Source organism: Hypanus sabinus, chromosome 2 (assembly GCF_030144855.1).
Source record: "Hypanus sabinus isolate sHypSab1 chromosome 2, sHypSab1.hap1, whole genome shotgun sequence".
In the NCBI taxonomy this organism is placed as follows: Eukaryota; Metazoa; Chordata; class Chondrichthyes; order Myliobatiformes; family Dasyatidae; genus Hypanus; species Hypanus sabinus.
Window position 1 is genome coordinate 9,645,149 of NC_082707.1, and position 22,386 is coordinate 9,667,534.

Genomic DNA, 22,386 nt, shown 5'->3' on the forward strand with positions numbered 1-22,386 from the left:
TGTATAGAAATGTTTTCTCTCAGAGCGTAGGGAATTCTCTGCCCCTGAAGTGGTCCAGACCAGATCATCATATATCATATGTCGGTGTCACTGTAGCGTAGTAGTTAGCATGATGCTAATATATCTCAGGGTGTTCCAGAGTTCTGAATGGTTAGGCTACAGCAGCAGAAGACCACGAACATACATGCAGTAGCCAATTTATTAGGTACAAAAGGCACCCAATAAAGTGGCAGCTGAGTGTATATCCTGAAGCACCTGCTCTGTGTTGCAGCAAGGTTCAATTTGACCTTAACAGCCATGAGATAGGAAGGGGAAAGCAGCAAGTACAGCACTCTTGCTCTCCTAAACAATATCCATGCTAGAAAATAGGATAAAGGAACAACTTAAGCTGGTAAAAATGGCCTGTAAAGTTGAAAGATCCATTGACTCCATGATATTACAATTAGGTCATTAACCAGGGCAAAGACATTTCTGTGTGTCAGCACCTAAAATAGCGAAAGCCAATAGGCAGGCAAATGGGAAAAATCTATCTTGAGATATGTTAAGTAAAAGATATTTGCAGACCTCAGTTCATTGTGAAAATAATGTTTGTGAAATTAAACAAACTTTGGTTGAGTTTTAATATTTTATTTTGTACATGCATCTGTAAAGACAACCCACCTTAGCGGTAAGCACAATGCTATTACAGCTCTGGGCGTTCCAGAGTTCAAAGTTCAGTTCCGGTGCTGTTCTATAAGGAGTCTCTGCATGGAACGTATGGGTTTTCCCCAGGTGCTTTGGTTTCTTCCTGCAGTCCAGAGGTGTACCAAATAGGTTAATAAATTATTGTAAATTGTCCTGTGATTAGGTAAGGTTAGCTAGGTTAGTCGAGAGGTGCTGGGTTAGTGTGATTCAAAGGGCTGGAAAGGCCTCTGAGCTGTATTGCTATCTAAATAAAGGAAGGAGCACATCTCTTTTGTAAGGTACACGCACCCGCTATACTCCGATGTACACCTTGGGATTTAGACATGATGGTTGTCTTAACGGGATCCTGTTTACTTTGCCTGGTCATTTTGATTCGGTTAAAGACGTTGTTGGGTTAATTTTCCTGTCCTCTGTGGTTCAAGTCCTTTACTGGCATTGCTAAGTTCAAGAAAGCACAGTGTAGTTTTAGCCAGAGTCTGGAACACTGCAGATGTTCAGGTTTACAAAGATTCAAAGTCAAGTTCAACTGCCATATACTTCTACGCCATTGACACAACAAGATAACAATCAGGTGGAAGGGATCTTCCTTATCTTTCCCCATCTCAGAACCAGACCTGTGACTATGACAATGTCATTGATTTCAAGGATGCATTTATTTATTTACTGATACAGCGCGGAGTTGGCTCTTACAGCCCTTCGAGCCACTCCACCCCAGCAAACCTGGACAAACCTGATTAACCCTAATGTAATCACAGGACAATTTACCTACCTGGTATGTCTTTGGACTGTAGGGAGAAACTGGAGCACTCAGGGAAAAGCCATAGGGAGGGCATGCAGGGACTCCTTATAGAACAGTGCCAGAATTGAACGCCAAACTCCAGCATGGCCCGAGCTGTAATATCATCATGCTAACCACTATGCTAACGTGATGCCCATGAGGCAATCTCACCAGTTCTCTTACTCGCATCAGGATGTTGTCTTATCCTCAGCACATTGAATTAGAAAAGGCAACATAGCATTTCTAAAAGCAGTGTGTATCTGTTCCTTTAGATTTTATACTGTGCAGTATACCTTGATCTTAAGTCATCCTTGCATTATGATTTTTGGGACTTCATTCCACTGTTAATTTAGGTGTGTGGTCTATGTGGTGATTACAATGGTCAGCAAGTTGATGAGTTTCGAATGCCGAATGGTCAAATTGCATCCAGCGCCAGTCACTTTGGAAACAGTTGGCAATCAAAGGAATTTGGCAGTCAAGGGTAAGCTTTAATTGTTTATGTATTACAGAAGTATTCTGAAGTGTATGTTCTTGTGAATTAAGAGCAGGAAATCGAACAAATCATAAGACAATGGAGCAGAATTAAGCCATTCAGCCCATCAAATCTGCTCTGTCATTCCATGATGACTGATTTATTATCTCTCTCAACTCTATTCTCCTGTCTTCTTTCTGTAATCTTTGATGCCCTGATCAATCAAGAACCTATCAACCTCTGGTTTAAATATATCCATTGACTTGATCTCCACAGCCATCTGTGGCAATGAATTTCTCAGATTCAGAACCCTTTGGCTAAAGAACTTCCTCCTTATCTCTGTTCTAAATGGGCATCCCGCTATTCGGAATCTGTGCCCTCTGATCCTGGACTCCCCCACTAGAGGAAACATCTTCTCCACGTCCACTCTATTTTGGACTTTCAATACCTGAAAGGTTTCAATGAGATCACCCCCTCATGCTTCTAAGCTCCAGCGAGTACAGACCTAGAGCCATCGAACACTCCTTATATGTTAACTCTTTCATTCCTGGGATTATCCTCTTGACCTTCATCTGGCCCCTTTCCAATGGCAACACATCTTTTCTTAGATAAGGGTCCCAAAACTGCTCACAATATGCTTTTAAGTGCTAAACTTTCATGTGCTATAGTATCAAAGTGGGAACAACAGGAACCCAGTTGGACCTCAAGCCTTCCCTCGAACAAATAATGCCTATATTTTAACCCCTGCAAGGCCTTAGGTAGTAAGCACCTACATAATAAGAACAGAAACCTCTCCCACCATCTGTTGCTGTTGGTACAGCCCAAAACTCGGAAACCTAACAATGGATCTTTCTTTTAATCTTCACATGTACTGCCTTAATCTTCATATCTAATACTAGCTGAGGTTAAGTTGAAAGCATTCTGAAAATCGTATCATTCTAATGGCATCACAGTAGCATAGCAGTTATCGCAACACTATTACAGCTTGGGGTGTTGGAGTTCAATTCCGATGTCAGTTTTTCCCTTCCTCTCCATGAATGTGTGGGTTTTCTCTGGGTGCTCCTGTTTCCTCCCACATTCTAAATACATACCAGTTAGTAATTTAATTGGTCATTGTACATTGTCAATGATTAGGCTGGAGTTAAATTGGTGGGTTACTGGATGATGCAGCTCGTTGGGTGGAAGGGGCACGTTTCACGCTGTATCTTTTTAAATAAATAAAATATTCTATGATATGGTTGTAAAGTTTCTGAAGCCAATATGGTTTATTATTGGTTATCATGATGGACACAAAAGCAATTAAAAATAGTTTTATAGGTTAAGCGAACAGAAAATGTTTCCAGTTTTGATGGACAGAACTACAAACTGGTTTCTAATGCAGCTTGTAAGGAGCTCAGAAGATAGTTGGTAATCTGAACAATGTTGAGCATAATAGGTGCATACTTATGAACGTTTATTTGAACTGTGAATATACTTTGCCTCAACCTTTATACAAGGGAGAATTACAGAGACAAAATATGAACCAGTTTGTTCCTGAGTACAAGATTTAACATTTTAAATATTTCAAACATGCATCTAATGCTAATATGTAACATTGACATAATTGTCATTACAAATTCTTGACATGAAAAATAAATTGGCATGAATATTTAAATCATTTTTGAAAACATCATTATCATAATTTTTAAAAGGTTCAAAGTAAATTTATTACCGAAGTACATTTATGTCACCATATACATCTGTAGGATCTAGTTCTTTGCAGGCATACTCAATAAATCCATAATAGAATAACGACCATAATAGAATCAATGAAGGACCATTCCAACCTGGATGTTCAACCAGTGTGCAGAAGACAATAAACTGTGCAAATACAAAAAGAAAGAAATAATAATAATTATAAAAGGAATAAATATCGAGAAATAAGATGATGAGACCTTGGAAGTGTGTCAATAGGTTGTGGCCTCATAGTAAAGGATTAAAAGGCACTAATACACTAATGCTGAATCTTTTCTCTAGCTGTGTGTCAAGAAGCCAACAACAGATGGACTATCTTTGCACTCCAAAAGAGAATCTGATAATTGAGTCCAAGTGCAAGGAGCTGCTGTCCAATAAGTACCAATCCTGCCACCCACTTGTTAACCCAGATCTCTTCATCAAGAATTGTGTGCAAGATATGTGCAAACACAATGGTCTGCTCTCAGCACTCTGTGATAACATCCAACATTATGCTGATGTCTGTAAGAAACTGGGAACAGAACTTAAATGGAGAAACAGTACTTTCTGCCGTAAGTAATTATTGCTAATAGCTGTTGCTTGTAGAAGGAACATGAAAGTTCAATAAATGGAAATGTATGTATTCTGTTAAAAATATAGTACAGTACACCATGATACATGAGTACAGTAAGCTAGTGCTGACTGCTACCAGATTAGAAAAATAAAGGACTCAATATTACACAGTTCTTTTCACATAGCCCTGCATTGTAACTTTGGGGAGGGACATCAGAATGGCCAAATACATCCTCCCTCTTGCTGAAGACGTGGCCTCCAACTTCTCCAAGTATGTGGTGTTGGATTAGAATGTTTAATTCATATTTTCCTTGCAGCTTAACAATTAGTTATCTGCTCATATTTTAGAAACTACTAACACACATGTATCTGTTTAGTATGTTTTCTAGTGGCCATAGTATGTATATGCAGTTGTTCAGTGTGTCCTCTAGTTCTTTGAATCATACTGGAAAGCTCATAATTTGAAAGGGCCTGTCTGATTGGTTGACTCTTACCTATGAACTTGAATGGAATGTTTCTTATTTATGGTATAAAAAGGGCTGACCATGTGGCTTCATAATCTTTACTTCTGCTCTCCCTTCTGTTCCTAACCACTGGTCCTGTTACTGTCCATTTCCAAGTTTTTTTGCTCTTTAGGAACTTAATAAAATGTTAGTGAAGTAACGAGTTTTGTGCCCATTTCCTGACTTATGAAAGAACCTTAGATTAAAAATTTCAGAAACCGACAGCAGCCATTGATGTCATAGAATAAAGAAATCCATTTCAACTGGATGTTCCATGATTTTGGTTCTCTAAAGCAATCAGTACTAGTTTGGCATATGTCAGCCATACCTGAGGGAATTCCCCTAACAGATAACAAGATTTGCCACTGCATCTGATACACCAGCACAGCCTTTGCCTGCCTAAAGGAACAAGTGCTTGTATATCAGAACTTCAAACCCATCAATAAATTAATAGTCTACTCAAGAACAATGAGTTCTGGCCTCCTGTATTAATTTGTAACATAGCCAACTTACTGTAGACACTTTAAGGCACTGGAAAATCACTGCCATAGCAATCTCTGCGAAATCCCCTAAATGCACAGGCAGGATATCAAATCAATGTCTGAATCCGGACCTAGGCCAGCATACCCAGCATGGAGGTGTTTATCACACTCAGCTAGCTCTGATTCTCGGGCCACTCCCCCTATATGGCTGACACAAGATTCCTGACATAAGCACTCAACTACACACTCCAATGTAGCCTGTGATCTTCATGGGGCTGCAGAAAATTCTTTAAAGGTGTTTTTCAAAGCATCCTTGCAAAATGTAGCATCCTCACAAACTGTCATAGAAGCACTTGGAAGATGTAAAATTCTTAACACCTTCCTGATTTGAGCACTTGGGTCAAACACAAACAGTGAAAGGTACGTAGAGTAAGTCAAGCAACTTATCTACTTGCCTCTTCAAACTTTAACTGCCTATTTAATTCTAGTTTTGTCTATCATAACAATAGTCTAGAATTATCTGAAATTAGTCTGATTCTCTTCCTGTTGTTAATTCAATAGTTATAATAATTATGACCTACCTGCCACCAAAGGTGTGTGTATGTATATATATATATATATATATATATATATATATATGTGCTAGAAAAGGGCCAGTAACATCATGAAGGATCTGACCCACCCTGCTCATGGACTGTTTGTCCCACTCCTTTCAGAGAGGAGGCTCGTAACTTCCATGCCAGGACCACCTGACTAAAAAACTGTTACTCTCCCCAAGCAGTAAGGCTGATCAACACGTCCACCCACTAACCCACACCTCCACACTCCCAACCATCACAACTTTATCATTTCCTGTCAGAGTCACCATATGTATAGACACTGTGTGCCTAATGCCACTTTATGGACTTACAATAATCTATACTTACAAGGTATATTATGTATTTATATTTATTGTGTTTTTTTGTATGTCATCAGATCTGGAGTAACAATTATTTTATTCTTTACACTTAAGTACTGGAAATTATATTAAACAATCTAGAAATCAATCTTAAATAATCATAAATTATTTGCACCTTTATCCTTTCAGCCACTCAGGGAAAGCTCATTACAATGTGATGGTCATGTTTAATATTTCTCTCTGCAGCTCTTTTTTGTCCAGTGAACAGCTCCTATGTGACTTGTGCTCCAGCCTGTCCTGCAACATGCAACAATATAAATGCAGGATCCAGCTGTGCCAAGGCTTCCATGTGCGTGGAAGGATGTGTGTGTGATGTTGGCTTTGTCCAGAGTGATGACAGATGTGTTTCAGTCAGTGAGTGTGGCTGCAGAGACACCAATGATAATTACCATCCTGTAAGTACATCTAAAAGAAGGTCATTGAAGATTACAAATATGTGAACTTTGTCATTAAGTGTTTTAGACTTATAATGGTAACAAAGGTCATGAATAATATTAATTTATATTGGAAGGGCAAAGAGGGGCTCAGCATATTTCTTCTGCTGAGCATTGTGGGCATGCTATGTTGGCATTGGAATGTGTGGCAACACTTGTGGCTGCTCTCAGGACACCTATTGGTTGTTATCACAAACAATACATTTCACTGTATGTTTTGATGTACACATGATAAATAAACTTAAATTTTGAATCTTGAAATTGCCAGCAACCCTTAATAAAGAGGTACAATGGGATTCTGAACATATACTGTTTTTGTTATGTTTGGTAACTCTAAAACATAAAACTAATCAAAAGAAAAGCATGGGAGCCCAAGGGAACGTGCACGCTTTGTTCTTACTTTAGTTAGGGGCGCACCTAAGCTGTGGCGGTGTAATGACATATGCCATTCACAAACTTTTACATATAACCCATAATGAATTATGTTAATACCAAAGAATGCTTAATCAAACAATATATTTATTTTGTAAGTATATTGTATATTTACAATATTACCGTAATATTAAATATACAACTCTCCTGTCTGCTTAGCTATAAAATTCAACTCAATATAGAATGCATCTCAACTCAAATGTATAATACGTTGCTCCCTAGTGCATATACACACACACACACACACACACACACACACACACACACACACACACACACACACACACACACACACACACATACACACACACACACATACACACACACCCACACACACACACACATTATGCTATATAGTACAACTACAATACTGACATCCACAGCGTAGTAACTTTTAAATTGTCCCAATCAGGCCTGAAGATTTAATCACTGCAGAGAATTTTTTATTCTTCTGGGATAATCTTTTTTAACAAAGGGGAGTTGGGGGCTCACACTGTTTGGAAGGTGAGATTAGTGGCTGTGAAACATTCTCAGGTTCTGGGGCTTCCTCCATGGTGGTTTTAGGAGTTGACTCTGGGACTGCAGGAAGTGGTTCTAACCGCTCTTGACACCTTTCTTCTGAATGTGTTGGCGTCCTGAACAGTGCATGGCAAGCTACTCAATTTAATTTATCCCAGGCCACCAGACAGTGCTTTGAACCATTTCTTTCATTTTGACCACTCCTAGATGACCGACATGTATCCCCTCCAGTACTTAGCTCTCAGCTTGGATGCGTCAACAACTGTCAATCCCCACATAAGGTGAACCCCATGAAGGACAGGACAAAAGGAGGTGCATTGTCAAGGGTGCAGTGCATCAGAGGTTAAACCACAACACTATATATTATCTCAGGGTGCAAAGCTCCTAAAAGCAGAGGTGTTTTTCACAGTACAATGACCATTATTTCACTTTCAACAATATCTGAAAATAGAGTCTAGTCATTGACACATTACTAATCAGTTAGAAAACATTTTGAGACCATCTGGGGTTTGGAAAGTGTTGTAAAAATGCAGATACTGTATGTCTTCCTTTCAGTTGCTTTTTAGTTGCTTTTGAGACCAGGTGCTGTGTCTCACAGTGGCCGACGTGAGAAGAACCCTGTGCAGGGTCAACCCACAGAAGGCTGCTGGACCAGACAACATCCCTGGTAGAGTGCTCAGAGGATGTGCAGACCAGCTAGCAGATGTTCTCACTGACATCTTCAACATCTCCCTGAGCAGCGCCACCATTTCAACGTGCTTCAAGGCCGCCACCATTGTCCCCATACCGAGGAAGTCTTCAATGTCCTGCCTAAATGACTACCGTCCCGTTGCACTTACATCCATCATCATGAAGTGTTTTGAGAGGCTCGTCATGAGGCATATCAAGACCCTGCTGCCCCCCTCACTGGACCCCCTGCAGTTTGTGTACCATCCCAACTGCTCAACAGACGACGCCATTGCCATCACCCTCCACCTGGCCCTAACCCACCTGGACAAAAAAGACACATACGTTCGGATGCTGTTCATAGACTTCAGTTCAGCATTCAACACAATCATCCCTCAGAAACTGACTGTAAAGCTGAGCCAACTGGGCCTGAACACCTCCCTCTGCAACTGGATCCTAGACTTCCTGACTGGGAGACCTCAGTCAGTCCGGAACAGGAGCAGCATCTCCAACACCGTCACACTGAGCACAGGGGCTCCCCAGGGCTGTGTGCTTAGTCCACTGCTGTTCACTCTGCTGACCCACGACTGTGCTGCAACACACAGCTCGAACCATATCATCAAGTTTGCCGATGACATGACCATGGTGGGTCTCATCAGCAAGAACGATGAGTCAGCTTACGGAGAGGAGGTGCAGAGCCAACAACCTGTCTCTTAATGTGAACAAAACAAAAGAGATGGTTGTTGACTTCAGGAGGGCACAGAGCGACCACTCCCCACTGAACATCGACGGCTCCTTGATAGAGATCATAAAGAGCACCAAATTTCTTGGTGTTCACCTGACGGAGAATCTCACCTGGTCCCTCAACACCAGCTCCATAGCAAAGAAAGCCCAGCAGCACCTCTACTTTCTGTGAAGGCTGAGGAAAGTCCATCTCCCACCCCCCATCCTCATCACATTCTACAGGGGTTGTATTGAGAGCATCCTGCGCAGCTGCATCACAGCCTGGTTCGGAAATTGCACCACCTCAGATCACAAGACCCTGCAGCAGATAGTGAGGTCAGCTGAGAAGATCATCGGGTTCTCTCTTCCTGCCATCACAGACATTTACACTACACGCTGCATCCGCAAAGGAAACAGCATTATGAAGGACCCCATGCACCCCTCATACAAACTCTTCTCCCTCCTGCTGTCTGGGAAAAGGCTCTGAAGCATTCGGGCTCTCTCGACCAGACTATGTAACAGTTTCTTCCCCCAAGCTATCAGACTCCTCAATACCCGAAGCCTGGACTGACACCTTGCCCTGTTGTCCTGTTTATTATTTATTGTAATGCCTGCACTGTTTTGTGCACTTTATGCCGTCCTTTGTAGGTCTGTAGTCTAGTGTAGCTTTCTCTGTGTTGTTTTTTTTTTTACGTAGTTCAGTCTAGTTTTTGTACTGTGTCATGTAACACTGTGGTCCTGAAAAAGTCTCATTTTTACTATGTACTGTACCAGCAGTTATGGTCAAAATGAAATAAAAGTGACTTGACTTGACTTGAAAGGTATTGCAACAATCTGTTGAACTGTCTCTCAGTCCTTGCTACAGATTAAACCTATTTAACTCTCTAACTGTGCATACTGTATCTGTATACCTTCATAACACCTGTATACATCTGTTGCAGGTTGGAGAGGTGTGGCTGACACAACACTGTATCCAAATGTGTACCTGTAAGAAAGGTGGTGAAATAAACTGCACAAGCTATGGCTGTGGATCCAACGAGCATTGCAGCCTGAAAGCAAATGGGCAATATACCTGCAGACCCACTGGTAGGCAACTGATTAATTAGCTTATCTGCTGTGTTCTTCTGTCAGAGTTAACAGTTGATTGATTGCTTAGAATAAATCTGGACTGCAAAATCTTTGAACTATTGCATTCAAGAGGCAGAAATGTTTGTGAGTAAATCCTGTGATGTATTTCTACACTGTGCTTTTCTGTCACTCGGTTTCACCAGTTATAAGAGGTACGCTTTGTTCCACACTAATCTTTCTGCTATAGTGCCTTTTTCTTACTTCCTTTGTAAAAGGACTAACACTTCTTTTCATACAAACTAATGAACACCTCATTATTCCTTTTCTTTTGCACGAGTAATTATGTAATTTGTAATTTTCTGTTGTTGCACTCTACTGTTGCTGCAAATCAACAAATGTCATGTCATAAAAGGCTGATAAATTTGATTGTGCACAGTCTCTAGTACCTTGCTCAAAGAACCTTTTCTTCATGTGACAATAATTAAGCCATATACTATCCACAAATTATGTTTCTTTGGATTATAAGACACTGGGCTGTTTTCACATCAATATCTGTTGTCTCAATATTTATCTCTCAGTGCAATGATAACTTTTCACTTATGATACCTGTACAAGCCATCATTATAATTTGGACAAAGTAGCTCTCATTAGGGACTCTTTTATTGCCCCACATTTACAGGGCTATACAGATTGCATAACTAATGCATTGAAAATTAAGATAATGATTGCATTTTTGAAGCTTGATGCTGTAGTCTTGCCACATCCTTCATTGGAAGTATAAATACTTATATAGCTCAAAGTACAAACATTGTTCACTCTGCGATTTTACTTATGCTTGTTTATATTAGGGTTCAGCAAATGCACTGCTGGGGGAAACCCATATTATTTGGGTTTTGATGGTTTGGTCCATCACTTCACGGCTGTGAATCGATACACATTGGCAGAAACAATCGGCATTCCGAATAGACTGCAGGAGTTCAGAATTTTTGGCAAAAATGCACCTCTAAAGGAAAAGAAGGCAACTGCTCACCTGCAAGAGATCACTGTTGAAGTCTACGGCCACACTATTTGTTTTGAGGAAAAGCAAAAACTTGTGGTAAGTTCTAAAGGCCCAAAGTCAGTAGAAATTTTAGGTCTCAATGAATCCCCTTTTTCTTTTGGTTTTAGAGAGTGTTATGGTGCATACATGCAACACACACACAAAATGCTGGAGGAACTCAGCAGGCCAGGCCGAATCTATGGAAAAGAGTAAGGTCGAAGTTTCAGGCTGAGACCCTTCAGTAGGACTGGAGGGATTTCTCTAGTCTTGCTAAAGGCTTTCACTAGACACTAGAATATACTACAGCACAGTACAGGCCTTTCGGCCCTCAATGTTGTGCCGACCCATATATTCCTAAAAAAAAGTACTAAAACCCGCACTGCCCTGTAACCCACTATTTTCCTTTCATCCATGTGCCTGTCCAAGAGGCTCTTAAATACCCCTAATGTTTTAGCCTCCACCACCATCCCTGGCAAGTCATTCCAGGCACCCACAACCCTTTGTGTAAAAAACTTACCCCGATGTCTCTCCTAAACTTCCCTCCCTTAACTTTGTACATATGCCCTCTGGTGTTTACTATTCATGCCCTGGGAAACAGGTACTGGCTATCCACCCTATCTATGCCTCTCACAATCTTGTAGACCTCTATCAAGTCCCCTCTCATCCTTCTATGCTCCAAAGAGAAAAGTCCCAGCTCTGCTAAACTTGCCTCATAAGACTTGTTTTCCAATCCAGGCAACATCCTGGTGAAATCTCCTCTGCACCCTCTCCATAGCTTCCACATCCTTCCTATAATGAGGTGACCTAAGTGTGATCTCACCAGAGATTTGTAGAGTTGCAACATGACCTCTCTACTCTTTAACTCAGTCTCCCTAATAATGAAGCCTAGCATTCCATAGGCTTTCTTAACTATCCAACAACCTGTGCAGAGACCTTGAGGGATGTGTGGATTTGAACCCCAAGGTCCCTCTGTTCATCCACACTCTTAAGTAATTGACCATTAACCCTGTACTCAGCCTTCTGGTTTGTCCTTCCAAAAAGCATCACCTCATACTTATCCGGACTGAACTCTGCAGCCTGTCTCTCCTCTTGTCACCTTCAACAACCTACAGCTTCATCCACAACTCCTCCAATCTTCGTGTCATCCACAAACTTACTCACCCATCCTTCCGCCTCTTCGTCCAGGTCATTTATAACGTCAACTGTACTCTTTCAATAGATGCTGTCTGGCCTGCTGAGTTCTTCCAGCATTGTATGTGTGTTGTTGAATTAACAGCATCTGCAGATTTTCACTTGATCATGTTACATAAGCGACTGGTTTTAAAATTTATTTTCAAATTAACATCAGACACTTGGGAGTTAAATTTACATCCTACCCTGTTTTGTAATTTTTACAGATTAAAAAATACTGAACTAATTCATTATTTATTGTCTATTTACTTGTTATTTATAATATTTTTTCTCAGCTCAAACTGGTAGAACCTCAGCTACGGGCATAGCCAAACACACTCATTTCTCCATTGCTTGGAACTTTAAGACTATTCCAGTGGTGTTTAGTATTGTAGTTTTCTGGAGATTTGTGTAAATATTTCTGTGTAGGCCCTAACTGTTTAATGCTATTGTGCAGTGACTTTGGGATTATACCAGTTGTAGATATTACTATTGGGACAATGTATACCCTGCTCATGTCCCATCATCTTTCAATTTCCTCTTTTAATTCAGCATATTTGATTTCTGGTGTATTCATTTACTGATTTCTGTAAGTTGTGTGTGCTTGGAATAGTTATGTCTACTAAGTAACAAACATGAGAAAATCTACAGATGCTGGAAATCTATAGAAAAGAGTAAACAGTCTACGTTTCGGGCCTAGACTGGAAAGGAAGGGGGATGAAGTCAGAATAAGAAGGTGGGAGGAGGGAAGGAAGAAGTACAAGGTAACAGGTGAAACGTGAAACGGGGAGAGGCGGGGTGTGTGAAGTAAAGAGCCGAGAAGTTGATTGGTGAAAGAGATAAAGGGCTGGAGAAGGGGGAATCTGATGGGAGAAGACCATGGAAGAAAGGAAAGGAGGAGAAGCACCTGAGGGAGGTCATTGGCAGGAAAGAAGCGGTGTGAGCGGGAAAGAAGAATGTTCAATGGTGAAGGGGGGTTGGGGGTGGAGCAATTACCAGAAGTTTGAGAAATCAGGTTCAAGCCATCAGGCTGAAAGCTACCCAGACGGAATATAAGGTGTTGCTTCTCGAACCTGAGTGTGGCTCATTGTAGCAGTGGAGGAGGCCATGGACTGACATATCAGAATGGGAATAGGAAGTAGAATTGAAATGGGTGGTCAGCAGGACATTCCACTTTTTGTGGTGGATGGAGCAAAGCTGCTCTATTAAATCTGTACTGTTCTTACGGATTGTCTTAACTGTAATAATAGATAGGTCATAATATAATTTGTGGCATTCTGACTCTAAGTCTGGATCAGGCTTGTATTTATAGCAAGGTATAGGTATAGTGTCTTTTATGAGCTTCTAGTTCAAAGCAAGGTTTTGGTGAATGATCTTTGCCACTTGGTTGTGCCTGTGTAAGTAATCAGATTGAGTTAAACTTCTGCAGGATCCTGTAATGTGCTGGATTGCTTCTGGTTTCTCCTGGCATTTTCTGCATTTTGTTGTCTTAAATTTGTTGGACTTTTATTATGTATTTTTGATTATTATTTGTGTTAACCATCTGGTCTTGTATTGCAACAAGGAACTCCTCTGTTTCTGGGAAGAGGTCTTCAACTTTGAGCCAGGCATTCAACACTTCCTTGTCGACATCTAATCTGCTCAGATCGTAGGGATGTTTTTCATAGAGGGTCATGCTCTTCCATTGATAACTTTTTCTTCAATAATGATGAATTCTTCATCTTTCTGGGTTGTGTTTCATTTAAGTTTAGTGGTGTGTATTTATCAAAATTGCATATACTCAGATGGAGTGCTGAATCCTATTTTTGTTGAAAATATATCCTAATAATAATAATAATAATAATAATAATAATAATAATAATAATAATAATTTGTGCAGTTTGTCTTCATTTGCACATCAGTTGTTTGTCCATCCGCAGTTTTTCAGTGTTCTATTGTATTTCTTTGTTCTACTATGAATGCCAGCAAGAAAATGAATCTCAATGTCGAATATGGTTACATATATGTACTTTGATAATAAATATACTTCAAGATTTGAAATAGAAAGGCTTCATGGATGAAACCTCTAGGCTGGCTGCATTCGGTTGTAATAAAAATTACGAAGTGAAAGTCAGTAATCTCCTCAACTAAGGAACAAATGATTTCTTACAGGTGGATGGTGAACTGATAAAGCCTCCGATTCAGCCTCATGATGGTCTGTGGATATACCAAAGATCCAATATGCTCCATCTGGAAACGGACTTTGGCCTAGCTGTCAGCTTTCATGAGAGAGCTAACTCAGGTACAATGTTAATTGCAGATGGGTGTGTGAGAGTAAATTCAACACAATATAAGTTCATACAGTAGGTGCAATTTAGGGCTTACAGTATTAAAAAATAAGTAAACAAGTCGTCATATACTCATCGTACCCCTTTTACTATAATCCCACAGATTCATTACAGCGAGTCTAAATAATCAATGGGTTCAAACCCTATTTGCATTTAAAAAAAAGCACTGTCCTTCACTCAGTATCTCATGGTTCAGTGCAGCTGCCTGTGAAGACTGGTATTGTGAGAGTGCCAGAGTCAACTGAGCCCCCAGTGTTAAATTGTAAGACTCTGAGTCGTACCCTGGCTGGCATGATGAGCACATTGCTGTTGCTCCATGTGTCAACAAACCACGATAAGATAGAGAGAGTCCATGATGAGTGAGCCCTCCATGAGAATAGCCATGGTTGAAATGTCTAATACCAGAGGGCATGCATTTAAAGTGACAGGCGGTAATTTCAAAAGAAATGTGAGGGGCAAGTTTTTTTTACACAGAGAGTGATGGGTGCCTGGAATATGCTGCTTGGGGTGTAGTAGAGACAGATACATTAGGGACTTTCAGGATAGGCACATGAATGTGAGGAAAATGGAGGGATATAGACATTGTGCAGGCAGAAGAGATCAGTTTAGTTAACTATTTGACTACTAATTTATTTGGCTTGGGACAACATTGTTGGCCAAAGAGCCTGTTCCTGTGTGGTACTGTTCTAAGTTCTACGCTCTATCTCCTTCTTTTGATTGGGTTGCAAATAACCTATTTCATTTTCTTACCATACTATTTCCAGGATGGGTAGATCTTTTAAAGCAACACAAAATAACTGGCACCAGAGTGAGCATAACTGGCTTACTGGCACTGAGCATAGGTCCGTCATTCAGAAGGGAAAGAGGGAGAAGAGGGGAGCGGTAGAGATATGGGGCTCAATAGTGTGGTGAACAGACAGGAGATTGTGTGGATGTGAACAGGACAACCGAATGGTATGTTGCCTCTCAGGTGCCAGGGTTACGAATATCTCGGACTGTGTCCAACACATTTTGGAGCAGGAGGGAGAGCAGCCAGATTTCTTGGTACATTTTGTTACCAATGACATAGGGAGGAAAAGCAAAGAAGTCCTGAAAAGAGAATTTAGAGAGCTAGGTAGAAAGCTGAGAAGGCCTTCCGAAAGTCCAAATATACAACATCTACTGCATTCCTCAGGAACATATATCATCCAGGCTAGATGAATTGCACCCTAGGATCTGAAAGAGGTAACGGTAGAAATTGTGGAGGCATTAATAATGACCTTTCAAAATTATTGGACTCTGGCATGATAGCAGAGGACTGGAAAATTACAAATGTCACTTTAAGAAATGTCTCTTTAAGAAAGGAGAAGATTATAGACCAGTTAGCCTGACCTCCATGGTTGGGAACGTGTTGGAGTCAATTGTTAAGGGTGAGGTTAAGGAGTATTTGGAGACCCGGGACAGGAAAGGACAAAGACAGCATGGTTTCCTTCAGGGAAGATCTTGCCTGACAAACTTGTTGGAATTATTTGAGAAAATTACAAGCAGGATAGATAAAAGGGATGTAGTGGATGTTGTATCCACTGGATACAACATCCACCCTTCGTCAGGTCTCGGCCTGAAACATTGACTGTTCACTTCCACGGATGCTGCCCAACCTGCTGAGTTCCTCCAGCTTGTTTGTACATGTTGATTTGACCACAGCATCTGCAGTGTACTTTGTGGATGTTGTATATTTGGACTTTCAGAAGGCCTTTGACAAGGTGCCACACATGAGGTGGCTTACCAAGTTAAGAGCCCATGGAAAGTTATCAACATGGTCAGAGCATTGGCTGATTGGCAGGTGGAAACAATTGGGAATAAAAGGATCCTTTTCTGGTTGGCTGCCAATGACAAGTGGTATTCTGCAGGGGTCGGTGTTGGGACGGCTTCTTTTTATGCTGTATATCAATGATTTTGATGATGGAACAGATGGCTTTGTTGCCAAGTTTGCAAATGATATGAAGATTGGAGGAGGGGCAAGTAGTGTTGAGGAAGCAGGTAGGCTGCAGAAGGACTTAGACAGATTAGGAGAATGGGCAAGTGAGTGGCAAATGAAATACAATGTTGTAAATGCATGGTCATGCATTTTGATAGTAGAGATAAATGTGTAGACTATTTTCTAAATCAAAAAAATCTGAGATGCAAAGCGACTTGGGAGTCCTTGTGCAGAACAACCTAAAGATTAACTTACAGGTAGAGTTGGTGGTGAAGCAGGCAAATGTAATGATAGCATTCATTTCAAGAGGTCTAGAATACAAAAGCATGGATGTGATGCTGTGGTTTTATAAGGCACTGGTGAGACCTCACCTTGAGTATTGTGAACAGTTATGGGCTCCTCATCTCAGAAAAGATGTGCTGTCATTAGAGAGAGTTTAGAGGAGATTCACACGGATGATTCCAGGAATTAAAGGATTATCATATGAGGAAGGTTTGATAGTTCTGGGTCTGTACTTGCTGGAATTTAGAAGGATAGGTGGTGGGTAATCTCATTGAAACCCTTTTGAATGTTGAAAGGCCTGGACAGAGTAGATGTGGAAAGGATATTTCCCATGGTGGGGGAGTCTAGGACAAGAGGGCACTGCCTCAGGATAGAGCACGGTCCATTTAAAACAGAGATGTGGAGAAATATCTTTAGCCAGAGGGTGGTGAATTTGTGGAATTTATTCCCTCAAGCAGCTGTGGAGGCCACATCATTTGGTGCACTTAAGCAGAGCTTTATAGATTCTTGATTGACACAGCATCAAAGATTACAGAGAGAAGGCTCAGGAGTGGGGCTGAGGAGAGGTAAAAAGGATCAGCCATGATTGAATGGCAGAGCAGACTTGATGACGAAATGGCCTAATTCTGCTTCTATATCTTATGGTCTTATGGTCTAGTAAGGAGAGAGAACTGCAACTGTTAAATCCAACAAGGGTTGATGAAAAAGACTGTGGGATCTGGACAGTTTATCAATACATTCATTCTCTAGAATAGCCTGCTTTCATTGTTCTTATCTGGCTATAGTCCTGAGCCCCACAGCTTAGAATTATTTTTTATGGTTTTCTGCTTTAGCTTTAAGCTGTGTATATATCTAAACTGTTTGGTTTTATTATCCTTAATACTGTTTGGTTCCAAATAGCATGAACACAATATTTTCAAACACTCCTCCACTGCCCTTTGAGGAAGAGATCTCAAAAGCTTTACAATTCTAGAAAGGCGAAAGAAGGCCTCTTCTTTGTCTTAAGTGAGCAAAGGCATTATTTTATAGTGGTAACCACTCCTCCACTCCCCACCTTCTCCAATACAGGATTCTAGGACAAAGTGAACCATCTTCTCTAAACCCACCCAATGGAATCTTCTCTTGCTCTTGTAAGCTCTAACAAATTCAAGTTTATTGTCCCCAACCTTCTCTGAGAAGGCAGTCTTCCCATTCCAAGTCTTAATCTATTAAGCCTTCTCTGGGCTTCTAAAGCATTAATGTCCTTCCTTACATATGATGACTAACTCTGTGCGCTGTACTCCAAATGTGGTTTTGTCAAGCTTAATCTCTCCACACAATAATTCCCCTCACAATAACATTCTAAAACCTATAAAGTTCCATGCATACCTCAACCACTGAAAATAAATTCCATCTACATAGTGCTGCCATTTCATTATCGTATTTAAGAGGTAGCAATCAATATTGGGGTTGCATTGATTTTATCAAATCTGCAGTTCAGGAGCAGACTGTTCAGCTCAACTCATCTATCCTCAGTTTTACACTCTACACTTATTTACTGTGCCCCTCCTCAATTAAATCTTATCACCATATCTCCTACTTTCTCCTTTTTGTGTTTCTCCTTTAGCAGTTACTATTACAAAGTATTTTTAAATGTTCATTTTTTTTCTTCATCAGATATCACTCTGCCGATTAACTACAAGAAGTGGGTTCGAGGACTATGTAATAACTTCACAGGAAAAGGCAAAAATGATCTCATGCAATCAGATGGAATAAGAAATATGGAAATGAATGTTTTTGGTAAAAGTTCAGGGGTTGACAAAAATAATCCTATACCTGGAGGACCAGAAGCTGCAGAGAGGCAGTGGTATGTGTGTATAAATTCTCTTATTGTGCATGGTATCATATAGCACACAATAAATTGTTAACTGTAATTCAAACTAGTTAATAGTGAGTCCCACAGTCAGTCTTGCAAGGCCGTTGCAGGTGAAGTTGGTTTTAACATGTCTATTAAAATCAGTCCTTTCTGGACAGTAACCTTCCATTCTCTTCAAGTTCACTATAAAATATTTGAATTATATTTCATTGGGGCTGCTGAGTTTCACTATGAAATGAAGATGTGATTTGCATCTCGCATAAGAGAATTAAACAGTCCCCTCATCTTGTAGGGATATAAAACTGTAAACTGAAAACAGGCCCAAAGAGATTATCAGAATTAGGCTCATTATCAATGACATATGTTGTGAAATTTGTTGATTTGCAGCAACAGTACAGTACAATATATAAAAATAATTGCTGTATGCTACAATAAGAAATATGAAAAATATAACACAAATAGAGTGCAAAATAGTGAGGTGGTGTTCATGGACCATTCAGAAATCTACTGAGAAGGGAAGAAGCTGTTCCTAAAACATTGAGTGTGTGCATCTTCAGATGCTCATAACAAGAAGAGGGCATGTCCTGGAAGGTGAGGGTCCTTAATGATGGATGCCGCATTCTTGAGGCACCACCTCTTGAGGATGTCCTCCATGGTGGGAAGGGTTGTGCCCATGATACAGCTGGCTCAGTCCACAACTCTGTGCATCTTTTTTCTGATCCTGTGTATTGGTATCTTCATACCAGACAATGATGCAACCAGTAAGAATGCTTTCCACCGTCCATCTGTAGAAGTTTGCTTGATTGGTGACGTACCAAATTTCCTCCAAGTGAAGTATAGCTGCTGATGTGCCTTCATCGTAGTTGCATCAATATTTTGGACTAGGAGTAGATCCTCTGAGATGTTTATGGAGAGTTTCACAGAAGAAAACTATTAAACAGTGACAGCTCAACTCCTACAGTTTAAGCGAATTGCAGAGAAAACTATGTACATACTGTTCGTTGAAATTCAATGTTACTTATTAATGAAGAGTGTGATAAAATGGAATTGGTTGGAAGTGCACAGAAATTCCATCAGCTTTTGAAACTATAGAAGGCTGGTTAAAGATAAGGATCCTTGAAGTAGAAGAGCAGTACTGAGTCATTTCTGACTGCACAATTTTGCAGAACATGTTTCAAAATTGCAGACAATGTGCCACATAGATTGCAGCAATGTTCCTTTCTGTTAGTATATGTGGTGATAATTATTCTCTTTATCCGTTGTAATATCAAATTAAAGGAATGATGATCTGGCCATATAGTAAAGCTATTCTTGCTTAAGATGTAATATTGGTTTGAGAGAGTTTATTTTAAAGAAATGGGAATGGATTTAAATCACTTCTGATTTTTAATCGAACTTTCATTTTTCCACATAAGAATAAAGTGCTCTGCTCGATTGCAGATCAGTTCATGAATAAATGGGTAATTACTGTTAATGGTGTCAGTGATTCACATATAGTTCAGGAAGCCAGATCTGTACGCAGTCCAAAGTGATGGAGTTTTCTCGCTTGTTAACTTATATTTTTGTCATTTGAATTCAGGCAGCAACCGACTACAGATGAAAATCTGGGATTGGCCTTGCAGTGTAGCAAAACCGAACTGACTCTCATAAACAGCACCAGTTACTGTGGAATTATTTCTGATCCAGATGGACCATTCGGCAACTGCCATAGATTCATCCCCCCAGAGCAGTATCAAATGTAAGAACTTTTGTACAAAGCATGCAATCTTTGCTCGAATCTTCACTCCAAAACTCATTCACCTACCATTCTGCTCCCAGTCCCTCAATGCTTCAGGTAAAACCATCTCATGGTTATATGCCAAATTTTGCTTACCACCCCAAAAATGTGATACAACCCTCCAAGATCTCTGCAGTGCCTTTGTTCTGGTTGTTGTGAATGCCAAATTTTAATCCATTCTCCATTAGTAGCTCTGCATTAATCTCTGAAATCCCTCTCCAATCTTCTCAACCTTTTTATCTACCTTCCCTTTATCAATATTCCTCAAGCTCTGCTGTAAGATCCAAGCTTTCAGTTACCTTGTTTCCTGATTTGTTGTCTGTGGAGATTCTAGGGATCATTTACTATGTTAAATACTTTGTATTATAGATGCAAATTATAAATGCAAATTATTATGATTATATCATTTTACCAATCCAACAACCTTCCTATATTAAATGCTTCACCTGGCTATATTAATATCATTTTTACATACACCCATAACCTATCAAATTTAATTATAGTCCACGTAGTTTAAAAAATATGCCTTAACTTTATCGAGCTCCCCACTGTCTCAGGTGGCTTACAAAGTGGCTTACCAATGAAGCTTATTTGAAGGTATAAAGTAAAAATGAATATAAACAAAGGGACATAGCTACAAAATAAGGAAACAGTAACTTAAAATTGAGTTGCATAGAAATTTGTCTGAGGTAGTGAATTTCTGGAGTTCTTTGCTACGAGGGTAGTGGAGGCCAGATCATTCGATATATTTGAGGTGGAGTTTGACAAATCTTTGTAAGATGGAGGATTTAGGGGTTATAGAGAAATGCTACAGTCATGGAGTTGAAGCCAGCATAGTTCAGCCATGGTCGTATTTATTCCTGGACTTACTTTCCTTGCATTCTAAAAGTAAGCGGTCAATGCCAGTGGGAGGCAGAAAATGGCAAAACACTCCTTTCTAGTGTTAGACTCTTTCTGATAGGCAAATAAAAACAGTTTATTAAAGACAACTAGCACTTTGCAATATACACTCGGTAGCCACTACACCTGCTCATTAATGCAAATACCTAATCAGTCAATCATGTGACAGCAGCTCAATGCACAAAAACATGCAGACATGGTCAAGAGGTTCAGTTGTTGTTCAGATCAAACTGCAGAAATGGGAAAAAATATAATCAAAGCAACTTTAACTGTGGAATGATTGATACCAGACAGGGTGGTTTCAGTACAATAGTGTCTAGAGTTTACAGAGAATGGTGCAAAAGAAAACATCCAGTGAGCAGCAGTTCTGTGGGCAACAATGTCTTATTATTGAGAAAGATCAGAGGAGAATGGCCAGACTGATTCAAGCTAACAGTAAGGTGACAGAAACTCAAATAACCATGCATTACTACAGTGGTATGCTGAAGAGCATCTCTGAACACACAACACATCGAACCTTGAAGTGGATGAGCAACAGCAGCAGAAGACCACATCGGTCTGCACCTAATAAAGTGACCACTGAGTATAGATCTTTTTGTAATTAATGTTGCTTGTATGGGATGAAAGAATAAGAAACAAATGCTGTAAATCCATCCAGAACCAGTGTAAGTTCTGTTAATCCACTGCTTGGTGCCACAGTCCAACAGTCCAGATTGATGCCATTACATTCTAGCATTTATATGCCAGACCTAATATGGCAAGATGATCCAGAGAAGCCACATAAGGAGATCGTAGTAGTAAAAAACATTTAAAAATTCCTTAATATGCAGAGGAAGAGGTGGAGATGTTTAGGTGGAGAATTCCAAATGTTACATTCCAAGCAGCAAACACCTGCCGGTATTGGAGCAATTAACATGGATGCTTGAAAGGACCTTGGAAGAGGATATGGTCAAGATCAAACTTAGTAAGGCCACCGAGAAACTATAGCAGATCCCCTCTCCCACCCTTCACCCATGATCATTTCTGCTGCACCTGTGATACATAAAACGTGATGAATAATAAGAATAGTTATTT

General features: G+C 40.1%; 1 protein-coding gene across 1 annotated transcript in view; it reads left to right on the forward strand.

Moving 5' to 3' along the window:
• The window catches only part of LOC132402900 (zonadhesin-like), a 69,965-nt gene that overhangs the window by 27,585 nt on the left and 19,994 nt on the right, over positions 1 to 22,386 (forward strand). Inside the window, exons 15-22 of the mRNA XM_059985981.1 lie at positions 1,816 to 1,943; positions 3,951 to 4,219; positions 6,350 to 6,558; positions 9,879 to 10,023; positions 10,854 to 11,101; positions 14,366 to 14,495; positions 18,437 to 18,626; positions 20,215 to 20,373. Of these exons, the coding sequence (XP_059841964.1) occupies positions 1,816 to 1,943; positions 3,951 to 4,219; positions 6,350 to 6,558; positions 9,879 to 10,023; positions 10,854 to 11,101; positions 14,366 to 14,495; positions 18,437 to 18,626; positions 20,215 to 20,373 (1,478 nt within the window). The remainder of the gene's footprint in view (positions 1 to 1,815; positions 1,944 to 3,950; positions 4,220 to 6,349; positions 6,559 to 9,878; positions 10,024 to 10,853; positions 11,102 to 14,365; positions 14,496 to 18,436; positions 18,627 to 20,214; positions 20,374 to 22,386) is intronic.